The following is a 25,344-nucleotide window of genomic DNA, read 5'->3' on the forward strand; positions in this document are numbered from 1 at the left end:
AGAACGGGTTATATGCAGTACGGGCCCATTTCAACGGGGGCGCCCTACGTAAAATGTTCACTCCACCACCGCCCATTGAGAAGGCGACAGCGGCGGGCTATGGACACTGGAAGCGGGACCCTCAAACACCTCTTGCCAACGTTCTGTGTTTGGCAGCGTAGTTGAGGTTTGGAGACAGATTTTCTCCGCTTTCCGACTGTTCACATTCAAAGTTAACGGTTTAATAACAACAACGTATAAACTACCAAAATGCACGTCTTGTTTTATTGACGCGTGCAGAACCAGCCTGAATTGAAACTACATCTAATTGTGTAAAGTAGCAGACTTGGGATAAAAGGTTCAAGATGCCGCCGAAGAAGCATCACCTAAAACCAAAAGGAGCAAATGTGTCCAGCTCGTTGGACCTCGAGTCGGAGGACATCAGCCTGGAGACCACCGTCCCCACCGCCGAGGAGGTGTCCTCCTCCGACGAGCTCCGGGACGGCTCTCAGAGGGTGACCCGTCAGTTACTGGAGAGGAAGGAGCTGCTGCACAGCCTCCAGTTGCTCAAAATAGAGCTGTCCCAGAAAAACCTGCTTCTGGATAACATGAAGGCTGACCACATGACTAAGGTACGCAAACCATAACAACAAGTGATCAAAGGGGAAAACCCTTTTATCACTTTCCCGTTACCCGTAGCACCAATTTTATAGACGTTGTTTTGATTTTCCAGGTTGAAGATTTGGAGGAGAGACTCAACGATGCTTTACATCAGAAGCAAGTGTTGGCCCTTAGGTTGGACAGTCAGCTGAAACTTGCTCAAGAGGAAAACAAGTAATATTACTATTAAATTGTTAAAATAATAAATCACTCCTAATGCTCTAGTATGTTATTGTGAATAGTGACACTGCATGTAGAGACAATGTGGCATTGTTGCTCAGGAAGCAGCAGGCGCTGCGTAAGCAGGAGATGGACACCATCATGCTGAGGCAGAAGCAGCTGGAGGAAACCAACAGACAGCTGTGTGACAAAGCTGGAGAACTGCGCCGCTCTCTAAGAAATCTGGATATCTCCCAGGACAGATACGAGGAACTAAAGGATTTACCTGAAGACAAACTGACCATACAGGAATATGTTTCTGTAAGATCAATATCCAGCCAAATAACATCACCCTTTTAAAACCTCCACCAATATAACCACACTGTGCTTTAGGTGCTTTTCTATGAAGTGGTGAATCCTCTGCGCACTCAGGTAACACAGCTCACTTTAAAAAATGGCTGTTTAAGTGAGGAACTCGAGGTACATCGAACCCAGATGAAGTCATTGATGGAGGTAGCATATGTTATTTAATTACTCCACGTGACTGAAATCTTATGCATCGCCCACACTCATGCTTAAGTTGTTTGTGGGTGCATTTAGAGCTATGAGGAGGAACGACGTCTCCGAGCAGAGCTGGAGATCAGGTGCCAAAAACTGACCCTGGATTTGGCTGACACAAAACAACTAATACAGGAAGGAGACTACCGCAGGGAGAACTATCCCACCATTAGACGGTGTGTGAATCTTCTAAATAGATTTGTTGTGTTTTATGTAATCATTAAAAATAATTAATCAATCAGTGCTCTATTTTAGTGAGCGTGACCACTTAGATGTAGAGTTGAACGAGTTGAAGAGGAGATATGAGAGCCTTGACTTAATACATACTGCTCTTAACCGAGAGAGGGACACACTCAGCAAAGAGGTACTACACTCAATGATACTGTTTTTTATAATTCTTATTATGATCTTATTTTCTGCCTTACTTTTGTTTTCCTGCAGGTGGCAACATTGCAGCAGTCAGTGACCCTGTTACAGAAGGATAAGGAGTACTTACACAGACAGAACATGGAGCTGAGTGTCCGGTGTGCACATGAGGAGGACCGCCTGGAGAGGCTTCAGGTTTTTATCATACAAATACAACATCAACAATTACACAGTGTCACTATATAATATATTCTAACATGTCACTGTAAACCCTAGGTACAATTGGAAGACTCCAAAAAGGCCAGAGAGGAGGCCTACGAGAAATATGTGACATCCAGGTTTGACATCAAACTCTTACAACTTTCACTCCACAAAAACAAAAACACATAATTTAAAAAAAGAATAATAATAAGGTTAAATATGCTAATAATAAGGTAACTGGTTGAAATAAAACTATTTTAGATTCCAGTGGAATAAAAATTTTAGATTCTTAATTCCGAACTTGCTGCAGCTGTTTTGAAGCAATATTAAGACATTACTATTGTGATATTACATTGTACTTACCTACCTAATGTGTGTATTTATCTGTTTTAGAGACCATTACAAATCTGAATATGAGGCCAGGTTGAGAGAAGAGCTGGAGAACATCAGACATAAAACTGGACAGGAAATGGACAGTCTACAGAGAGCCTCCAGGGAGATGTATGAACGCGAGAACAGGTAACACACACAAATATTTACAGTTTCATAATTTTTTTACATTTACATTTTACATTACATTTTGTATTCTATGTTTTAAATAGGAACTTGCGTGAAGCCAGGGATATAGCAGTGCTGGAGAGAGACAGAGCGATGGCAGCTGAGAGGGATACCCAGTCTAGATACGACCAGCTGCTGGAACAGTGAGTTTTGTTTATTACAATAAAATGCCACATACATCTTCTTAATTTAGTTTACATACCACAATGACAGATTCAGGAGCCTAAGTTATGGTTATGTATCTAATATGTTTATATATTATGATTGAAATATAAAAATAAAGAACACTTAATTGTGTAATGATTAATTTTGACACCTTAAACTGTTACAGAGTAGAAGCAATGTTATTTGGACAAATTCTATATAACAAGTAAACTAACTAAAGTAGATGCTTGTAAAATGTAATATTTCAAAATGTGACAATTCTGTTCTTGAATTTTCCATATAACAGATTTTAACTTGCCTAGCGTACATCATAGTCAGAGCTCCCCTTAAGTGCCTACTGAAGCAAATTTCTGCCATATTCCACATAACAGTCATAACGGAATAAATATAGAATCAAACACTTGTCAACACACTTGCATAGCTCCAACAGGACTTCTTGTGCCTCTTTAGTTCATATAAAAATGAACAGCATGAGGTTTCCATATGATATTGACCTAATCTGAGTCTGTAATCATTATCTAGATAATGGTGAATGGCCCCAGGAGAGATTTCCTGTTTAACGTGTATTCACTGCATACCTTGCTTTGAAGTGTGAAGACCAAAATTTCTGAAAAGGACACCTTGTCACAAGAGGTGCTGGTCATTTACAGTGACCCAAATGCATACACTCCTGGGCATTTAGATCACCTCTTCATTCTGTGAAACTAATTGTTAGCTTTTTAAAAGGATCAGTTCCTGGTACAGTTGAGATAGTTATCAAAGTAATGGGAACTTCACCTGTCTTAACCCTCAATCTTTTCCGGTTATTAAGTAAAACTATTTGCTCAGTCTCTTCCATGTGTTTTTTTCTTCCACTTTTTTTTGTACTCCTTAAATTATCTCTGAACTACAGACCCAATATATCCCACTTAATTATATATAAGTCTAACTGTATGGTTCATTCTGATGTATTTAATTTATCCTACAGATGTCTGTGTTTTAATTTTTTTGTACTGCTTAGAAAGTAGAAATACATTGTGGTAACTGTGATTTTGCTTCCTTTACTCTGTTGGAATGAATGAGATGGAGGATTGCTGAGGGGTCAGAGGTTAAGGGAGGGGTTAAAGGTTTGTTTGCAACCTGCTGGTGCCAGTGACCCCACTGGCTCGGTGTAAAGAAATCCTTTTATTGATCCCAATTGAAAAAACATGGTAAATTGAAATAGATTGAGACAGTTAAAATGTGAAAAGTTTAGAGCTGTCAAAGTTTCTTGTCCATGCTCCAGGCTCATTGTCTGGACTGAACACTGCCTGAAAACGTGCCTCTGGGTCACTCTATTGAAACAAGTTTCACCTCTTGCATAAAAATTGCAGCAGAAATATTAAAAGCTAAACTTTCTCTGGATACACCCAATTTTAGAATACCTTTTACCATCTTGAACTTACTCTGTTTTGCTTTTATAAGTAACACTGATTTCATTATAGTTATATGATTTATATATTGTACCACATAGCAATCAGTGCTGAGAAGTAACTGAATGCATGTACCGAGAATACATATTTCTGAATACTAATCCTGAGTAACTGTATTATGGTGCAGTTACTTTTTCATTTGGTAGTATTCAGAGTACAGTTACTTTCCTAAAATCAAAGGAATTACAGTATTTGATCATGTAATTTAGGCTTCAAACTGGACAGAATCAGTGAGAAAAACAGCAAAATATAGCATGAATAGTTTTTCCTTCTCCAGTTTGTGAAAGGAAATGCAGAACAAACAACAAAACAAATATAATGCTGTTTTTAATACTACATTGCGTCTTTTACCCTGTAATTTACATGTAACTCGATGTAAATATATTCTAAGTATTCAGAATACAGTACTCTGATTGGCCCATGCAGTGGCATACATAACAAAATACATCTTAATGGAGGTATTCTGTAACGAAACACATTTTCAAAGTATTCTCCCCATCACTGGTAGCAATTTTATATGAAAATCCTACAGTATTTTCAGTCATGTTTTGTGTGTGCCCCCACAGTCAGCAGTAGTATGTAGCTGCACTGAGTTACTACTACTCACTTGACATGCCGGTCATTTCTCCAGATCCAAACCACCAGCTGTTGGTCTTTCCAGGCTGACACACTCTCCCTTCCACTCTCTCTCTGCCGCGATCACATTCCAGCTCTGTGTCGCATCACAAGCCAGCAACGACAGATGCCAGCCACAAGCCCTTAACCCCTAACCCCGAGTAGCTCCCTATTTTTGGGGTAAAGAATGAAGTGGACAAGCCTGAAATGGCGTCAGATTATTCCACCAAATAAAAGACAGAATTAATGTCAGGGCTTTGTTGAGAAGACTTTTGAACTGTAAATTGTTAAATTTCTTCTACGTAAAATGCACCTCACTTTTGAATAGAATTCTCCCTAGTGTGATCAGTGTCATCAGTATGTTTGGACTCTCTACTTCTTGTAATTTTCAACATATTTTTCAGCTTTTCATCTCAAATTGCTTCTTGATTGGTGTAAAAGTAAAATGTATATTTTCTGTAGTTATACTCCCACCAAGTTAAAGGTGCATTGTGTAAATTTTGTGGTGGAAGGTCCGTCTTCTGCTTCTCTCCATAGAGACATTATTACTTTGTCTGGAATGTTTCACAGTATGGTATTAAACCTTTCTATGTTCATGGAGACAAAACTAGACAAGTTACAGGTCAGATCTGTGGAAAGAGAACTACACTCACAGTCAGAATTCCTAGCTATAAAACCACCTGTGACTAAAGTAGAGCTGTTTAATGTCATACTGTGGAACATTCAAAGCCAAGTGATGACATATCCATAGAAACAAACAGGTGACAAACCCCCAACCAAAAAGTTACATAATACACTTTTAAGAATTCAAACAATTTCATGAAGAGATTTTTTTTGCAGGACAGTAAAGCACAAGGAGTTATAAGAAATTGGTACAGAGCTCTCCACTAATATAAGCTACTAAGCTAATGAGCTACTAATGAGTTTTTTCAGAGTCTAAGTGTTAACGCTATAGTTTGTTTGAGGACCGAGGATGGAGCCCCCGTTAATAACAGAGGGTCTGAAGTGTGGCCCATGTGCACATGTCTATCACCGTGAGCACACAGCTTAGGACTGCGCTCTATGGATGATGAAATCCTATCAGGTCAGCTGTAATCGAGTTATTAATATTATCCAGCCAAGAATCAGCTCCACAGAGTGTGTGTATCTGTTTGTTCGCATGTCTGAGAGCTGCCTGAGGACGACCAGGAGATCATGAATAATTTGGCTTGTTAATTTCAGAAATGCTTCAATTATTGATAGACTCACTTTAATGTGAGTATAGAGAAGTATTTCTAGTATGTTGCACTGAATTCAAACTAGGCGCTTTATGTTCTATGTGTGAAACGCAGTCTGTGACAGGGCTTTAAAGTTGTACATGCTTTTCATAGTGTTTTTATGTTTGTGTGACTGTAAAACCTTTCATTCTCACAAGTGACATTACATCTACATGTGCAGGTTGCGTTGTACTTTGTCTAGGGTAACTGAGGCCACTTATGCTAAAATGCTGCTGTTAGTCGGGTCTGTTTTTGTGTGGGGAATTCTCATTCCTTTCTTTCTGAGAATCGTCCCTTTATGTGTTTGCCTCTGTATTCTGATGTAATGCTTTTATGTTTAATTACTTAATTCCTGAGCATGAGCATGGTTTTCTAACTGCCAAACCAGTGATCTGAAGTTGCACATGAACAAACATTGCTATGAGCATCATTAAAAAAGATTTAAGACTTTGCTTTCCTGCTCTGTGACTCTATGGACTCATCAAGCTGTTAGGTGTCACTAAATACATCAAACTCATAAATTGTTCATTGCGCAATGTACACCCGATTATCACTTCCTAGTTTTTTTGGCATGCAATTAACCACAAAAACTAATTTCATGTGTTTGAAAAAAAACGTTGCAGCATTTATTGGAAACCGCGGAACAAGCCTGAGCCTAACCAGGGCCTAGAGCTGAGTTTAGGTTTTGTAAAGTTGAAGACTGGGCTTTCTCAAGAGATAAAATCATCTATAACTGTCACTGGCCCTGGGAGGTTTAACATTATCCGTATTTTCTTAATATTTATTGAGCTTCTGCTTTGTTATGATCTGTCCAGGTTCAGACAGTTGCAGCTAGGAACTGACAATCGAGTGGCAGAGCTGTCCAATCAAGCCAAACTTCACAGCTTCGAGGCTGAGCGTGCCGAGATGGTCAAAGAGGAGACAGCCAAAGCCTTGGCCCAGTGCCAAGTGGAGTGTGAGAAATTGCAGAAGAAACTGGAGGTACCACATGCTTTACTACAGTAATTGTGGTCATTAAGGTCATAACACAGCCTTGATATCTGCTTATTAACTAGGCATTGATTAGCGTTTTTTACAGTAATAACATGCCATAATAACATTTTGTAATCGTAATAACACCCAAGAAAATTACAAATTATTACTCTAGTATCTCAATAATCTAAAACAATGAAAGTTTCCAAAAATGTTTGCCCTTGTAACTGTATGTCTCTCACTGGGCAGGTCCTGACTCAGGAGTTTTACCGGCTGCAGACGAGCTCGGAGAAGCGGGTGACTGAACTCCAGGCGCAGACGGCAGAACAGGCCTCGAAGCTGGAGACCTACGAGCGGCTGGAGCAGGAGCTGGACCAGGTCACCATGCAGGCAGCTGAGAGTATGCATTCACTGTTTCATTACACATCGTTACAAAGGGAACAGGTAATGACATTACAAAAAATAACCATTTAAGTGTATGAATTGCGCTTGTGTTTCTAGTTGAAAATGAAGAAGAGGCTGAGAGAGTGTTGTTTTCCTATGGCTATGGTGCCAATGTCCCCACAACAGCAAAAAGAAGGCTAAAACAAAGGTACATTTTTATTTTATTTTAACTATGCCATTGGAGGATACTGAAAATATCTGTTTGTATAAACTGTAATTTGTAACATTGATTTATAGTTTGAACCTTTCCTCCAGCGTATACTGTTGTTGTGTCCCTGGGAAAGACACCCATACTACCAGATGACCCATGGCATCTAAGTATATAAAAATATAAATGTTTTCTATAGAATATATGTAGTAGTGTTTTCCCTAGGCCTGTCACAATAACACATTTTGATGCACAATATATTGCTACAGACAAATACCACAAAAAACGATAATATTTAAACTACTATATATATATAGTACATTGTATAAGTAAAAGCCATGAGCGTACCAGTGCATAATGAACCAATAATCAGGTATAGAAGTTATTTATTCTACCCTCTATATCTCAAATCTTATAGTTCAGAAAAATGGCAAAAATCTCCCCACCTTTGCAAGAAAACATATACATGATAAATACTGAGTCCCAAAAATTATTCTTCCAGCTTTCATGTATTAAACAGTCAATATAGCAATTATTGTGACAGGCCAAGTTTTTCCCATGAACATAAACCTATCTTGTGGAGGAGTATACATAACCGTGTGGTGCCAAACAGGCAAACAAACATTAATATTATGGAAACAAGAGTGAAGAATTAGTGTGCTCTTGTTGATGTTATGGTGTTTTGGAAATTCCATGGGTGCTTTTTTTTTTTTTTTTTTTTTTCTTCTTGTAGCGTTCACCTAGCCCGGAGGGTGCTACAGCTTGAGAGACAGAACACAGCACTGAGGAGAGAGCTCGATGCAAACAAGGCACAGGCTGGACAAGTATCTCAAGAGGTACACACACACTTACACACACACAGGGACATGGGAGATGGTGTTCACATGTTAATATCAACCATGGATGGAAGCAAGTTTGCATTCTGTGCTTTCAATAATAATAATAATTATTATTATTATAATAGTAGTAATAATAATAATAGTAATAGCCTGTCACAATAATTACTATGTTGACTTATCGTTTAGCATATGTTACATGGAACAATCTTTTTTGGGGTTCAATATTTATCGTGTCGCGTGTCGAATTTTTCTATGTACTAGTGGGATTTTTTTTTTCGTTACTACAATAATATTTGAGCTGTAGAAGGTTGAATTACGAACTTCTTTAACTCATTATAGAATATTATATTATATTATTATAGTTTATACAAACAAACCTTGTAAGTGGTGCAGCTTGTTTTTTTGTTTGTTTGTTTGTTTTTTTTACAATATTACACATTTAGACTCATATTGGGGTCTAAATCTGCTTTATGTTTGGTTTCAATATTATTGTTCATCATCTTATATTAATTCAGCAATATATAGTACTTCAAAATTAGTTATCATGACTGACCTAACTGTAGGTCCTATAACACATACTAAACATTCTGTGTATCATCCTGCTTTAAGTCTAAAATTTACACCTCATTCTTATTTCAATATTCTGCCATTGGCTTTCTACCAGATGACATTTCTCCAGGTTTGGAAGTGACACGAGTACACTGACTGGTAATACCTTGTAGTTAAGCTAAAATATTGCATGACTCATTTGAGCAACCATTTTTATCCACAATTTTAGAAACATAAATTACAGTTATTTCCCAGCCTTTATTAAAGTTATAATGATTTATTTATTAAAGGTGCATAGAGCAGGGTCAACCATCATGGAGATGATGTTGCTTTGGCTGGAATTTCTCACACTATGATATTAAACAAATTTATTTCCATGGAAACAAGCACCATGCCAGTTAACAGGTCTGGTTTGTGGAGAGGTGGACTGGTGTACAGCAGAACACATAATTTTTCAAGGTATAGTTTTATTGTAAAAACCGTTAATTAAATAATAAGCAAGTTTAATGTCATACTGTGGTAAATTTCAGGGAACGTAGACTCAGACAAACTTTACTGACACACAAGGGAAATTACTTGGACACAGTAGCTGACACAATCAGAATATATTATAATAACAAAGGGTGAAAAATATAAATGGTAATAAGGAATTCTAAATAAGTGCAAAAAATAGCAAGAGACTGGTGTCAAATAAAGCATAATTATATAAATGCATATGTACAAGTAAAAAGAAAATGGAAAATAAGTTATAAAAATATCTCCGTCGTATATATCTCCATGGACACAACCAGGTGCTAGACTTGCACCGGATAAGTTATGTAGTGTACCTTTAATGAGTCATAGCGATTCTCCATCACGAGCCACCCACCTTCTCATACAACATCTGGAGATGCTTCAAGTATGTATCGTACCCTTTAGATACAATACCAAGAAAAAAAAAGAAAAAAAGAAATAAAAATCAGCGCTTCTTTTTTGTTATGTAATTTTGTGTTTGTACAGTTTGTGAACACCCCATTAGAGATGCTTGAGGAGTTATTGCTACAGGAATCACCAGCCATGGATGCTTTGTCTGTTGAACAATAAAGCAAGCCAGGGCTTTTCACAGAATTGACAGTTTGTTAGGAGTAGCCTGCAGACAGTGAGAGCTTTACATGAGACAGAAGACAGGTTGGCTTCTCAGTACTTGTCACACTTGTTGACACAGGCGAAACAGTGCCAGAAACCGTGACGACCATCTCTTCAATCATCCAACTGCTAGCTTACACCAATCACTAAGCCTTTTGTCAGCATACCATGTGCATTGACTTTAATTTTAGCAGTGAGTTCCTTTTCTTTTTTTCTTCTCCATACAAGTCACATGTACGCTACTCGTGTGAAAATCTGCCAGTGCCTTTATTTTGTCGAAATCATGTTTAAAGTATCAGAAATGTACCTCACCTCAGTTTGTCTGGACTCTCTACTTCCTGTAATTTTTAACATATTTTTCAACTTTTCATCTCAAATTGCTTCTTGATTGGTGTAAAACTATATATTTATAGTAGCTGTTATCATATCACCAAGTTAATGGTGCATTGTGTAACTTTTCTGGTGGAGGGTCCATCAAATGCTTTTCTGTATGGAGATGTTACTGCTTTGGAATGTTTCAAATTATGGTATTAAACATTTCATCCTCATAGCCAAACTAGACCAAGTTACAGGTCAGATCTGAGGAGAAACGACCCCGCTCACTGTCAGAATCCCTGTTTTTTAGATATTTTTGAGCTTTAAAACCACCTTTAATTTAATGAATGTAAGGTATAGCTGTTTAATGTCATGCTGTGGAACATTCCAGGTGGAAGAATAACATAGAAACAAACAGGTGACCCTTTTTGTTTCAATGAAAAAGTTATATAGTACACCTTTAAGTCAAAATTTGAGAATGATAAAATCTGTCAGACTTTAATTAATCTGAGCAAACTTTAAAAAATCAGCTGACTTAAATATTAACAGTGAGTTCCTTTTTTTTTTTTTTTTTTTTTTTTTTTTTTGTCATCCATTAGTCACATGTACGCTACTCGTGTGAAAATCTACCAGTAAGATTTCAGGTTGAATGACTGGCAGTTCAGGCAGCCACTGTGTTTGCTTGGCCCTGCTACTACTACAGTGCAGCAGTGATTGTGCAATGAGAAAAGGAAAAGCTAGTCATATTTAAGTCCTTATAAGCCGGGTATTCAACTGTCAGCTGTGATTGACTGGCATTTATCTGAATTCTTCATGATTCATAGAGTATGAAAAGAAAAGGAGTGAAAAATCATATGTCCCATTCACATAGGCCATGGGTGTTAACCGCTTAACCACCCACACAGATATTCTGACTAACTATTGTCCTGCAGCTCCCACCCAACAGTGTGCACTGGCTTTATAGCTGTAAAATGGGATTAATGTGTAACATGCTCTTTTTATATTTTGTCCATTGATTCTAAAACAAGATGTTGTGCAACTATACAGGTGTCTCACGTAAACAAAATATAAATTGTTATTAAATTAGCTCACCATGGAGCCAAATTTGTACATATAAATCATTCTTTATATAGAATGTCAAAGAGCCTGTGTTACGATATTTTCACATTTATGTTACAATGTTGTTTCCTCATCAAGAACATGCCTGGAGTTGTGGTTTGTTTCATTTAATACACAATTCCTGCATATTTAGGCTGAGTTCTTCTCTCAAACAGATAACACTCCACCTTGTGATATCATATGGTAATACAGGAAATGCTCCACTGTGTTTTTAAACTCCATGCATCTTTACTAGAATCATTTGGATAATTTCAGATAAGGAAAACTACCACTTCATGACATCACAAGATGGAGATGTAGACAGAATAAAAATAAATGGTTACTCAAACATGTGTGAATGAAACAGGTTTTTGATAGGATAACAACATCATAACGTGCCTTAAACCTCACAAGAAGTCAGTAATGTGTAATTAGTCTATATTTACTAATGAATTTTTAGATTTATCACATTTCAATTAAAAGAAGCTATTACCTGCCTATTTACATTAATTAAATTCTATAATACATACAAACTTATTTTAATGTAATGATCTATCCAACCAAACTCAGATAGAGTCAAGACATTTGGTTGTGAACCAGTTGTGGGAAAAAAAATGTAAACATAAATTGCAGTTATAAATAATTACTCAAGTGTTTGCAATTATAATATGTAGACCTGTAATTATTGTCTACTTTCTACTCTATAGTGTAATTATTTTAATTTTATCTTTAAAAGACATTTAAAGGTAACGCCAGTTAAACTTTGCCATATAGGCCTCAAATTGTTTTTGGATTAAATTATGTTAAAATTATGGTATGTAAGTTGTTTTTAATTTCTTCAGGGGTTTCTCGCTACCGCTGATGCTTCATCTTGAGCCAAACCTTTTCCATATTTTAATTAATTTGAACTAGCTTACAGTTGTGCTGCAAAAAACAAGACCACATTACTTTGATTGTAGCTTTTTTGGTCTGCTTTTGTATAAATGATTAAATTAAATTAATTAACTTCTTTTTTTGTTTGTTTTTGGCATATTGTTTGTTTCGATAACATATATTAATTAGCATATATTATTATTATTAATATTAATGTTGATAATAATAATAATACATGCCGCTTTTCTAAACACTCAAAGACATTGTACAAAGAATATAAATTAAAATACATAAGAATACATATTAAAAAATAACAAAAAAACAAGGTAATGAGACAAAATATTGGCATGACTTAAAAGCAACTTGGACATTAAAAGTGGTTCTAAATAGATGGGTTTTAAGCAGTTTTTTGAAGGTGGTGAGTTCAGCACAGCCATAGGTTTGCTAAGGTAGTGAGTTCCAGAGGGTGGGTGCACCGATGAAGAAGGCTCTGTCTCCCCAGGTTTGGAGTTTGGTCATACAAGGGAGGGAGAGCAGCACACTGCATGAGCTTCTCTTCCTGGGGTCACTTTAAATTTTAGTTTCAGCATAAAATCATTTAACTAAAAATTACTACATTTAATTTTATTACAATTACATTTACACCAGTACAGACTGACTTGCCACTTTCTGTAAAATTAAAAACACAGTTCCTGGAAATGCAATAATAATAATGATTCCAGGTACAACATGAAATTGTAACAATGTCAGCTCACACTTGCCTTTTTCACTTCGTAAAGTGTCCAAAATATGTTTTATTTTAACTTAAAGCCTAAAATGGACTGGCCTTACACTATATCTCAAACCTCATTCAAACGTAGTCTTTGTGCACAAGTTTGGACTGTTTTGAAGTGTCTGTTTATCATATGTGTTGTATAAATAAAACTGATTTGGATTTGGACAGTTTACATTTAATTTCCCTACCCGCCCGTTCACCTTGAAAAGAGAACACCTCGTCTCTGACACGTGAGGAGAGAACAGTGTGTCTGATTCTGAGCTGTAATTAAATTGTGTAATGAGTGCTCATGTTTTTAGTATTTGAGATATAATGTAATTACTCGTAATTATTTACTATTTACTGTGTGTACATTTATGTTTCAGCTTTTGGCAGTTAACCAGCTATTGCAGCAGACACAGCAGCCCTACAGCTACCTGATCGAGACGGTGAAGCAGCGCGAGGCTCAAATCAGCACTTTGAAGGAGCGCATAGCGTTACTTGAGGACGATGTCAAGTACGAACACTGTAGATAAAAAAAAAAAATCTGTTATAGGCAAACACTGAACTTAAATGACAGTGGTTTTTGACTGGCATCCTGTCACGCGCAACAAAATTAGTAAGGTGATTCAGCTAACCCATCATCAAGCAGAACACCCTGAGGCATCTTTACTTTCACCTTATCTAACACGGGGTGACCAAAGTGAATGTTTAGCATATTTGAGAAGTTTTAAAGTTCAAGGTAGTTGGCCATTGAGTTACCTGTTTGTGGAAAAAAAGATGAAGGCATTGTGTTTAATATATTTGTGAAACAAATTAAATGAAAAGATTGAAAATGAATACTAATAAAATTAGCAGACTAGCATAAAAGCAGAAGCACACTGGTGGTCAATTATAGTTTTTAATGCATAAAATCAGTTCTGTTGTTTTAATACTGACCTAAATCCCTCCTGATTCCCATTCCAACTTTATCTGAGAAATATTTGAACTGACACTTGGCAGGTTTTCTCTTGCTGCTCTCCTCACCTGAGGCAAGCAAGGTAGCTTTTAAAATGTCATATTTTTCAAACTTGCCATCCGACTCTTCCACTAGTGATAAAATACACTGTCATGATTTACAATGCAGATACTTCAAAGTTTTCCTTTAGCCAATTCTGAACAAAATATTTACATTATACTTCTTAAACAGGTAATTGCGTGTCATAACAGGCATTTATATACTGTAAATAAGAGGAGGTTGCTAGCATTAAACTTTTAAAGCTCTGATGCAATATTTACAGAATCACAATGAGCACCTGTGTCTAAGGTTACAAGACCCATGGGTTTATAGCCTTTTCTTGAGTGCTCAGTTAAATCTTAGATGACTACACAGCTGTTATTTTAAGATTTGCAGATGATTTGCTTTTAAGAACCTGACTACACGCTCCTGCTTGTACTCCAGTCGCCTGTGGTAAGAACAGTGGAAGGAAGGAGTTATTAATCTGATAGGAAGACATTTTGAAAGGCTGAATAATTGTTTTTATTTTAAAGTTACATAAACCATTTGTACTTCTGAGTCCACCAGTGGATGTGATTATAAACACAGATAAGTAAACTTGTAAATGCATGAGTGCTGAAGTTTTCTGGGAGCAGTTTCTCTTCCATAGCTTAAGTTGGAGAAATAAGCAAAAACATGCCATGTGAAATTACCAAATTACCAGACCAATGACCTGAGTTAATAAGTTTAAATGTGTTTGTGATATTCTCTTCCTTAGCTCTTTGAGGAGAGAAAAGTCAACATTGCAACAGGTGAAAAACAACATGGCCGCTGATCTGGAGAGACTCCTCAACCACCGAGAGGTACACATGTGCTTGTCTTGGCAGTGTAATAATGTCTTCAGTTTCTGTTGCATTGTGTAGTATTATAGTTTCTGTTTTTAATGCACCCTGACTGGCCCAGTCTCTTGGACTGTTTAAATGGTGAGAAGCTGGTATATCCAGCAGAACCTGCCTAGAGAATTAAAAGATTAATTGGCAAAACCAACATGTCACAGCATATGTCCACAACTTTTGCAGTTGGACCACTTATCTCTTGTCTTTCATTCCATGTTTGAATATCCACATTGGGTTATTGCACATGTGTTGCAGTGTTTCCCTGAAGATTTTGCCTGTGTGCGAGTCCCAGGGCCAGCCGTTTGCTGCCTGAAGTATGTGCCCTGTCACAGACAGCTGTTGCTCAGCCTGGCTGGTTGAGATGCTGTGTGTTGTGTGTGTGTGTGTGTGTGTGTGTGTGGTGTGTGTGTGTGTGTGTGTGTGTGTGTGTGTGTGTGTGTGTGTGTGTGTGTGTGTGTGAGTGTGTGTGTGTAACATGCCGGGGCTCATGTCCTCAGGGCTGATAAATAGAACCAGAGTCCTCTGCCCTGCTGCCACCCCAACACACCCCTGAGCTTGTCAAGCTCATCTGGGATTTCTTGAGCTGAACTGTGGGGCTTTAGCTTTGTAGATAGATTTTCTGGCTTTCATATTAATTAGCTTTCCAAGTGTGTGATCCAGTATTCAGCAGTTAAGTTGATGATGTGATTTTTCTTGGATGTTTTTCTACAGGAGTTAGCTGTAATGAAGCAGGTTCTGATTAGCATGCAGTCTGGTCACAAAGAGGAGTTAACCATGTTGAGCGCAGACAAAGCGGGCATCAGAGATAGAGGCTTAAGCAGGTCCGAGGAAGAGTCACCCCTCAAACCCAAACCTACAGTCTTTGTAAGTGTCTGTCTCGACTACACCCTCACATGAGTCACTGCACTTGAACCTGCCTCCACCAAGTTTAGACAAACAGCACTTGGCAGGACATTCAATGCAGTTGATAAATCGTTTTTTATTGTTCACTTTATTAGCTTGCATGATATTCGTTTCTATCGCAGCTAACGTGTGAAACAAAGAACACAGAACAGTTAAACATGACATTTCTATGACCTTTTAATAAAATAAAATTAGAAACATAAAATTATGAAATAATAATTATTTTTTATATTTTCATTCCAGACCAAGAAAGAAGCCCCTGGATGGTACGCTAAAACAAAGCAGAAACCTAAATGACCAGTGCAGTGTTGACATGAGATTCCTTTTATACATTTTTGTTTTTATTAACTTAATTTTAGCATTATAAAACAGAAAACATTATTTTAACTGTTAAGTGATTATGTTTTTATTAAGTGAGAATGTTGTGATAAATTGGTCATAGTATTTTTCACAAGGTACACAGCCTTCACTAACAAAGAAAAGAATTCCTGATTCTTGGCAGTCCACTCTTTTATTAGGTCTGTCTATCATTAGAACCTCATCTTTTCCAGATTTGCAAGTACGCTTGGGCCTACAGACAAACCCATCCAAGCATCACTGATTTTAGTTTCCACAAGTCAAATCCCTGTTCTGAATAGAAACAGCAGACATATCAGCATTTCTGTATTTTGCACCTTAGTATTATTAGTGTCAAATTTACTGAAAGGAATGAGTTTGACAGAGTTATTTTTTTATGTACTTTTGATTCACTGCATGAAGCCATGAGCCTTTCTATTCGGTGCATCAAATAAAAAAACTAAAATGTGGCTGTATAGTGTATTTATAGTATGATATTTGTAAATAATTTGACTGTGTATTGGTCTGGCCATGTCCTTTTTCAGCTGTATGGTAATAAAAGGGAACCCTGCTGTGAAATTTTACACACCACTGACTTCACAATGAAATGACTCAATTTATGTTTTGTTGTCCAAAGCGCAATGGCATACGGGAAAAGGATAGGGTAGCTATAGAATGGGACAAATGTGACCATTAGGAAACCGTCCTTAAAGATGCGCTATGCAGCTTTTCTGGTGGAAGGTCCACCTACTTTTCTCCATGGAGATGTTCTTGCTTTGCCTGGAAGCTAATTAGTTTTTGTTTTTCCTCGAGTGAAGCAGAAAAGAGGGAGCCACTGTCTGTGTGAATGTTCATGTATGTTAGTATGTTACCATTGTATGACATTAAACATATACATTTAACATTTATTAATTATGGGTGTTTCTATTGCTCAAAAATACAAAAGTTTCTTGTGTGAATAGGGGCGACTCTCCACAGATCTGCATTGTAATGTAGCGTAGTGCTGTAACCTGCATGTCACCCTTGTGTTTAATCTACACTATGAAACATTCTAGACAAAGCAATAATATTTCTATGGAGACAAGCAGGTGGCGGACCTCCAATAGAAATGTTACACAGTGCACCTTTAAGTTATAGTAAATACAAATATATAGACTTTGGGAATATGCTGTCAGAACCCAAACGATTACCTTTTTTATGCAGAAGGGAAAAAAATGCCTTCATAATAGAAAAATGTATTAATGCATAAATTGACCTGACTTTTAATGTGGATCAATTGCATTAACCTTCGCTGCCCCTGTGTTCACTGCGGTTTGCGTGCTTTGCGCTCACTTTACGGCACAGATAATGTATTTAGATGGCGCGCAGGGCGGTGGCCGGTGCATGAATGATCAAAGGTTTTTTAAAGATTCAGGAGGCGGTGCGTGCGCTGTATTTACTCTGGACAGCCCCGCCCTGCAACATGACATAGAAAACTGCAAGGAGTCAGTGGAGGGATGAAACCAGAGGAAGGAGATGTAGCAGACAGCCGCAGACGCACGACTCCTCTTTGAGCGTACACCTCTGTAGCATCATCACTTTCCCCCCAACTCCCCCGAGCTCATTTGTGCTGCGTCGGAGCTTCATGGCCGCGACATTGACGATGAACGGCGGCGGGGGGCAGGAGGAGCCCTTCTATACGCTGCAAAAGTCTGGTCTACCGGTGGGTTTTCCTCTGGAGGACTCCGCGCTGTTCGGCTTGGACTCCAAGATCCCGGACACAGACAAGAGCGGCCAAAACGACTACTCGCAGGTATGTCTTTTGGAAATTAGTAGTCAGCACGGGCGATGGAACACCGTGTTTTTCATTGAATGGGCGTGGCAGACGTGCTTGTTTTGTTTCGCTTCAATAATTCCTTTTAAATGGATTATAGACTACTTTGTATTTAATCATAAGGGAACAAACGCACGGACATGGATGTTGCCAGTGGCAGGCTGGCGCGCGGCTCAGCCTGTAAACGCATTCTTCTCCGCGTGTTTCGCCCTCCTGCCAGTTGGTCCAGCAGTTGTTGGGCTCTTTTTGGCGTCCGATCTGACTATCATACCATGCTGACAGCAACTGACTCCGCAGCCCCCTGATTCAAAGCTCCCTCCGAGCTCAGTAGTCCAGGCAGAAAACTTGTCAAGCCTAAGAGGAGGGAGGTCTCAACAGCTGTTCGGATCAGGAGGCTAGAAATAGCAGCCATGCCTCAGTACTGCTGCTGCTGCTGCTGCTGCTGCAGGCAGGAGGCATGGGTGTTTCCCCATTGCCTTTCATGTTGCACTGCCAGCCCTGGCTACTGCAGGCGTCAAGTGTCTGTCACATCCCTGTTCACTTACCCTCCAGGTTTATGTCAAAAACAATATTACAAATGTCATATTATTTGCATTTGCATACAGCCATGATCTTATAGAGTACTTCTTAACGCTCAGTGTTTTGTTTTTAATGTGCTTTATCCCTGCTGGGTTTGAGATGACCTCGCAGCCAGAAAGGGAATGTGGCAGGGACTTATTGATGACTACTTGATAAATGCTTTTGCAGTGACCGTATTATCAAACCTGTCTCCCTTACATTGAGGTCTGAGCTCTGTTTCTTCTTGTGATATTAACACAGTTTGTTTGTTTTTTTCCACAGACAAAGTGTGAACTGGACAGGTATCTTTCTTTTCTTCAACCATCAGGAGACGGCCAGCAAAAGCCCACCCGAGAGCCCGTGTCTGTGATGGACCAGTTCTTCAGTGATGATCAGACAGGTGCCCCCTATACTCTCAACATGAACCTGTATCTCCAGGACGTTGCCTATTTGAGAATGGGCTTGTGTCAGCAGGTACGGCTGCCTCAGGACCAAAACCACTCCACTGTGCCCCAAATCAAAACAGAGCCCACTGCCCAGTGCTTCTCTGCTCATCTCCCCCCTCAGTGCCCCAGCAGCACCAGTAACTGCAGCCCCGGACATGCTGCCAGTGGGATGCCTATGGACATGACAGGTTTACCAGACTTTAGTGTTTTTAACAACTCTCGAAATGTTTGCAACGGTTCAGGCTCTGAGGTGTTTATTAAACAAGAAATGCCCCCTCAGTTTGAACAACATGCGCTCCACGACAACGGCAGCTCTCTGTTTCAGCTTCTGAACTCCGGTCTGGAACATCACCATGGAAACATTATGGAACATCATCATTCTCAGATGCCCACAGGACCATCACCTATTCACACACCTTACCACGAACAGCAGAGTACGAAGCCTGAATATTGTGGCCTTAACAACGGGTCATACACACGTCCTGGTGCCCACACACACCCCCGTTTCCTCCAGCAGCCCGCCTACCTGCCCCCCTCCCCACCCAGCTCCGAGCCTGGCAGTCCTGACAGGCAAAAGGAGCTGCTCCACACATTGTCTCCCCCTCCATCATATGCTGCCTCCATCGCCTCCAAGCTTGCAGGGAGCAGCCCTGGCCTGGGCCACAGCCCTGGTGCTAACCTCTCCCTGCCTCATCACTCTCCTGTGCCCGGGCCAGCTCCATCAGGACCCCCTCAAGCACCACAAAGCACTCCAGCTCCCTCTCAGACCACCATGCCAGTCAGATATAACCGGCGGAACAACCCTGATCTTGAGAAAAGAAGGATTCACCATTGTGATTACCCAGGTATGCTCTAATAAAACTGTTCTCGCTGCAGTTCAAACAAAGTACCTTGTCACATTCTAACTAAACCACCAGTTATACAGCTCATGTTACATGTTACACAAATACATCATCCTTAAGTTTGTGAGGAGGAATAGTTGAACCTAGAAACTAGAAATCCTGCAGTATAAATTTGATAAAAAGACGAGACTGTATCTTCTGCCACCTGTGTGTCTTATAGTTTGAGAATCGAGTTTGATATTGTCACTTGGCTGACTCCTCTCATGTTTTCCAAAGTTCAAGTTATCTTTCTCCAAACTCTGAGTCATATTGTGATTGTGTGCCAGAGGAATGACTGAAGGTGGTACATGGCACATTTAACTTGTTTGGCAATGGGAGTTCCTGTCACAGCCTTATAATTAAATATCTGCTTGCAGAACTACAGTGAAATATTCCATCTTACATAGACCAGTACTTTTGATAGAGTGACTGCTGAGGCTTTGTCGGCATTGCTGGTGTCAGTGTGTGGGTGCATGTGTTTGTGTTAATTAGATAGTCCTGTATGTCAGCCCAAGCTTAAATACTTATCAGATGTATTTAACCTGACTGTGACCAACTGGTATCACAGACTCTCAAGCACTTTCTGCCCTTAGTCGTTTGAGCTGTTTTTCCCACACACATTTGCAAACAGGCTCCACTGAATTTGCATGCTCTGAAGCAAATTAAAGGGCTTATTTGGCAAAGCTTGCTCAAAAGCTACAGCTAAATCTACTATAGCTATATGATGTGCAGCTACTTGTAGGATGCGTAATGTCAACTAGCCCGCAGCAGTGTGTAAAATGGGATTCAGTGGAACTTCTTCGTACAAGTCTGCGCTTGTAAACCTTGGGATGTATTCCCCAATTTAATATTTATTTAATGCGGTGACTACTCTTCAGAGCTTAGTATAGTTCACAAACATACATGTATTAGTTACATTCTGACCTACAGCTGTTTTATGCTGACAAATCATCAGCATTTTAGGTGTAAATATTGACTATATATTGATTGTCTTTTCTACTCTTTCTACCTTTTTTAAGTTTAAAACAACATTATTTCCACATACAGTATATTTCAAAGACTTCTCCCAAGAAATGCAAAACAAACTCTGTTTTTCATTAGCTCACATTTCTCCCATTCCACAGCTCGGTGTCTTGGTTATTTCATATTGCAAATAGATTATGAATTACTCACAGTAAGGATCTGTTTGTGTTTATCTGTGTTGTCAGGCTGCAAGAAGGTTTACACCAAATCATCTCATCTGAAAGCCCATCTCAGAACACACACGGGTAAGTAAGAGATTCTTCCAATTAATGTCACTTTTTAAAATGGACTCGTCAAGAAATGTCGGCTGCCCACGAGACTTGTATTTCCATATCTGTACTGGCACCGTGTTGCTAGGCAGAGTGTTGTGTTCTTGGCATGTGTGTGTAAATGTATCCTACCTCATTCCCATCCTCTGCCCAATATACTATTCCATTAAAACAGGTGGAAGTAACACACTTCTGCCAGAGGGATGACTCTGTAGGTATGTGCTCAGTGTGAGACGTGTGGTGCCATCTCTCTTGGGACAGAAGTTAATCTGTTCCATGTTAATGTTGAAAACTTTTTTGCAGTTTCACATTATTGTATTTGCACTCACACTTACAGATATGATCTAGTTTTATTCACTTATATTTTCTCCAGTTGGAAATTGCAAGTGAACAGTTAGTCTCTAAAAGTGATTGGTCCATCTCAGAGCAGCTTACACAACAAAGATGACGTTTATTTCTCCACATTCCTCTCCTAACTTGTTCTTCTTATTGGTATAGAACTTGTGTTTCCAAGTGTGCCAAGGACAGCGCTGTGGGTGTGCGTGCTTAGCATCTATCTATTGAAAACATGACATGCCAATTACAACTGGCGTCATTCATGCTGCAGGCTGATTGTGGTTATTGCAGTTATTAAAGCCCACAAGACAAGAACACGACATGTAAAGAGATGTGCGCGGCGCTGGCATCAATCTCTATCACTTTTTTCTTTTACATTGTTGTCTTCTTTCTCTCTGTTGTGTGCCCCCCACCTTGAGTTCCACCCTGGTCCACTCTTTCAATCTTTGTCTGCTCCTTTCTTTCTCCCTTTCTTCACATTGAACTGCTCTGATGCACACACACACACACACACACACACATGCACACACACACAAACACACACATACATCCGCACACACCTGTCAGTAATCTGTGTGAGATGATTCCTAATGCATTTGTGCCCGGTGGGAGTTCCCACTCTAATCTCCATCAACATCCATTACCCTGATTATTTGTGTGCGGCGAGCGTGTGCCTGCGCCACTTTGTGTTGTAAAAAACAGGCGCTCCTCCCTCTCATTCCTCACTCTTCCCTCGTCTGTGTTGTTTGGTTTTTCTTCTTAATACAAAGAATTTGTAACAACTTAATTTGTTTTTCAAAGATTTCAATTCAAATTCTTATAGGTCTGCTTATTCCATAGCATTTGCTTCGGCATGTTTGCATAAAGCCATCATCAAATGACATCATACAACCTTAGGTAAATTGGACAAAACAAATAAGAACTATTAAAATGGATCATTATTCAAATAATAGTGGGTTTATTGCAAAGCTACAGGTTGCAGCTGCCTGTAAGTCAAAGGGCTCATTAACAGCAGTTAGTATTATTATTTTAGTTGGCAGAAGTTTGACAAACATAAATCATAGATGATAAGGCAGAAAGGTTTAAGTACGGTCTCCAAGTATCTGTTTGAAGGCTGCGTAGAGCCTGCAGAGGAGCAGTGTCACAGGTTGAAGCCCCTTTAGTTGGAGCTGCTCATTGAGACACATGATTGACGAGTATTTCGTGGGAACCTGTGCAGTGCTGCTGCATGTGCACAGGCTGAATGCCTGTGACTGCCTTATGACTCTTGTCAAAAGACTGGATCTTTCAGATAAGCCTGTTTTCCCAGTTCCTCCACCCAAATGCATGAATCATTGTTAACTTAAGGAGTTTGAATGCTTTAATAATAATGGCCTGCTGCTCATTGGCAACTGAAGCATTTCACTTATCATTACTCCTGTCATTAGACTTATGCCATTGTAACTCAAACTGTTATTTTAGGACAACAGTGTCATTGTTGTGTTTCTTGCTGTGCAGGTGAGAAGCCGTACCGGTGCACATGGGACAGCTGTGACTGGCGCTTCGCTCGCTCAGATGAACTTACACGGCACTACAGGAAACACACCGGAGCGAAGCCTTTTCAGTGCGCTGTGTGCTCGCGCTCCTTCTCCCGCTCGGACCACCTTGCCCTGCACATGAAGAGGCATCAGAACTAGTGTTACAAACACCACCACCCTGGTGCTGCTACCATGATACTAGAACTGTTGATCTTAATCAAAAATGGAAGTTTAGGAACAATAACAATGGCCAGATTGACTTCTAGGCTCTTAATTCGTAGATGCATTTGCTTTTGCAATACTACCAGTCAAAGCAAACTGTGTCACCAAATGTCTCCATAGACTGTTTTTATGACTGGAATGAAAGCACTTACATATTTTGTATATTTTAATTTTGATCAGGCTTTTTTATTTTTTTATATTTAAATAAAACTTTTATCAGACTAGCCAAACCAAATCTTTGTTTACCTTCAGGTTTGTTAGTTTGTTTAAATAACTGGAAAATTCAAATGTCTATATTTTCCTTTGGTTTGCACTAAAATCTGTAATTACATAGGCCTTGTCGATACCCAAGTTTCTCTTTCACCAGTGAATGATCATTATCACTAACGGACTGAATTTCACAAGAGCACTCAAATCACCCCACGGCAGACATAAATCACTGTTGTTCTGATATTAAAAATTGAAGGCTTTGATACTCAGGAGAGATAGAGAAGGGAGTCCGAGAGGGGAGAGCTCAGAGTGGGAAAGATTTTTGATTTTAGATGGATCTGAGGACGACTGCGAAGGAAGATGGGAGAGAGATGGTTGTTAAGAGCAGCAATTAGCGATTAATTATTTAGTTTGTCTTTCACTAGATGTCCACGCTGGGAAAATGTCAACAGAAACCTTAGACATACAGTCTTCATTGATATAATTGAGATCCCAAAGTCATTCGAATAAACTTCACATTCTAAAGTCAAAACCATCTGATGCTATTGCATGTTGGTAGTATGAGACAATACTGTAGATTAAGCGCTATACACAAGGCAGTAGACAGGAGAGGATAAAGGGGTATGTTGTCCTGGGCCCCAGGATTTTAGGGGCCCAGAATTTGACTCACTTCCTATTAATTTATATTAGAGGGGGGGGTCCCATGTGTGGCTTCTTCCCCTGGGCCCCCAAATCTCTGTCGACGGGCCTGGCTATACATTATTGTTGTTAATTGAATTGATGGAAGAGTTTAATGTGGCAAGATGGCAATGATCACGTTTTATGCAATGTGGAAGCCTCTCTCTCTAATCTCCTGTTTATATCTGGAGATTATTAAAAAAAGAAGGGACTATGTTTAAAGAAGATAACATTTACTGTAGTTTTTTTTTGTTTTGTTTCTTTTAAACCAAAGTATCAGCTCATGCATCAAGAACTTTTAAGTGCCTCCTGTGTTTCATTTCCGTGGTAGCAGATTTGAGAGGATTTTTAAAATGTGGTGCTGTAAAGTGATGGCTCTAGGTTACTTGCTCATCCTGGTACGAACTTGGTACAATTTTAAATGTTCATTGCATTTCTAATAAGTAGAAAAAAACTGACTGTCTACTAACTTGTATTGGGTTTTTGTGGGCCAATTTGAAATGGACAGCTAATTGTGTAGTTTGGGTCCCCATTAAAACTGTACATGTTTCGTCACTGCAGGTAGTATAAAGACAATATCGCACTGTAATGTTTATTAATAAATCTGATTATTTATTTGATAGTGTAGAAGTGGGGGTGCATCAGATACACTGTCTTTCTCCCCAGCAAAAATGCCTTAATGTAAATATATGCACTGTAAATACTATTGATTTTTGTTGAAGCTCTTTTGTCATATGATTTTCTAAACAAAAGGGCAAAAGTTAAAACTGCCCTGCATCCAAAAAATTGAGCCCTATTTTGTCTTTTTCTTGTCTAAAATATTTTGATGCCATTGTTTTATATTGTCCTTAAAGCAATTTATTTTGTAGATTCTTCTTCTTCCATGGTAAAACGTTCCAAAGACAAAAGTTGTTTTTCATCAACTGAGTGAATCTGATCCTAATAAAGTCAACTGACACTTTTTACATGTGTGTTCATATATTTTACACTCAAATTTAGATTTAAAGGTACACTGTAACTTTTCTGGTAGGGGATTTTCCTGCTTCCTGAAATATTCTACAGTATGGCATTTAATTTACCTATCTTTATCAAAACAAGCAGGCCACATCACCATGTTTTGTGGTAGTTTTGAGAAATAAAAACATGTAGCTGAATAAATACAAGTTATATTTGTTTAATGCCATACTGTGGGACA

General features: G+C 38.9%; 2 protein-coding genes across 3 annotated transcripts; both read left to right on the forward strand.

Annotated features, from left to right (window-relative positions):
* Window positions 1-74: 74 nt before the first annotated feature.
* pibf1 (progesterone immunomodulatory binding factor 1) lies at window positions 75-17,098 on the forward strand. Of its 2 annotated transcripts, none has more exons than XM_020921250.2 (18): window positions 75-611; window positions 713-813; window positions 921-1,119; window positions 1,192-1,311; window positions 1,399-1,532; window positions 1,612-1,720; window positions 1,798-1,917; window positions 1,999-2,060; window positions 2,317-2,442; window positions 2,526-2,624; window positions 6,784-6,949; window positions 7,190-7,340; window positions 7,442-7,532; window positions 8,266-8,368; window positions 13,472-13,602; window positions 14,840-14,924; window positions 15,669-15,821; window positions 16,104-17,098. In XM_020921250.2, the coding sequence occupies exons 1-18, from the start codon at window positions 345-347 to the stop codon at window positions 16,155-16,157; spliced, it is 2,271 nt and encodes a 756-aa protein (XP_020776909.1). In that variant the 5' UTR covers window positions 75-344; the 3' UTR covers window positions 16,158-17,098. The 2 variants fall into 2 exon arrangements, with proteins under 2 accessions (XP_020776909.1, XP_055018519.1); XM_055162544.1 differs by lacking the exon at window positions 16,104-17,098 and adding an exon at window positions 15,213-15,271 and having other exon boundaries at window positions 15,669-15,796.
* Window positions 17,099-17,616: 518 nt separating this feature from the next.
* Window positions 17,617-25,114, forward strand: klf5a (Kruppel-like factor 5a). The gene is made up of 4 exons (XM_020921493.2): window positions 17,617-17,988; window positions 18,850-19,858; window positions 21,103-21,162; window positions 23,020-25,114. Exons 1-4 carry the CDS (start codon window positions 17,821-17,823, stop codon window positions 23,196-23,198), a joined length of 1,416 nt encoding a protein of 471 aa, XP_020777152.1. The 5' UTR covers window positions 17,617-17,820; the 3' UTR covers window positions 23,199-25,114.
* The last annotated feature ends 230 nt before the right edge of the window (window positions 25,115-25,344 follow it).

The sequence above is a fragment of the Boleophthalmus pectinirostris genome, unplaced genomic scaffold (assembly GCF_026225935.1).
Source record: "Boleophthalmus pectinirostris isolate CB_2022bp ecotype Guang Dong unplaced genomic scaffold, ASM2622593v1 HiC_scaffold_5, whole genome shotgun sequence".
Taxonomy (NCBI): Eukaryota; Metazoa; Chordata; class Actinopteri; order Gobiiformes; family Gobiidae; genus Boleophthalmus; species Boleophthalmus pectinirostris.

Coding starts and splice junctions, on each gene's coding strand:
- klf5a (XM_020921493.2), top strand. CDS start 17,821: ATGGCCGCGACATTGACGATGAACGGCGGCGGGGGGCAGGAGGAGCCC. Junction 17,989..18,849: donor GCCAAAACGACTACTCGCAG/GTATGTCTTTTG, acceptor TTTTTTCCACAG/ACAAAGTGTGAACTGGACAG. Junction 19,859..21,102: donor TCACCATTGTGATTACCCAG/GTATGCTCTAAT, acceptor CTGTGTTGTCAG/GCTGCAAGAAGGTTTACACC.
- pibf1 (XM_020921250.2), top strand. CDS start 345: ATGCCGCCGAAGAAGCATCACCTAAAACCAAAAGGAGCAAATGTGTCC. Junction 612..712: donor AGGCTGACCACATGACTAAG/GTACGCAAACCA, acceptor TTGATTTTCCAG/GTTGAAGATTTGGAGGAGAG. Junction 14,925..15,668: donor GACTCCTCAACCACCGAGAG/GTACACATGTGC, acceptor GTTTTTCTACAG/GAGTTAGCTGTAATGAAGCA.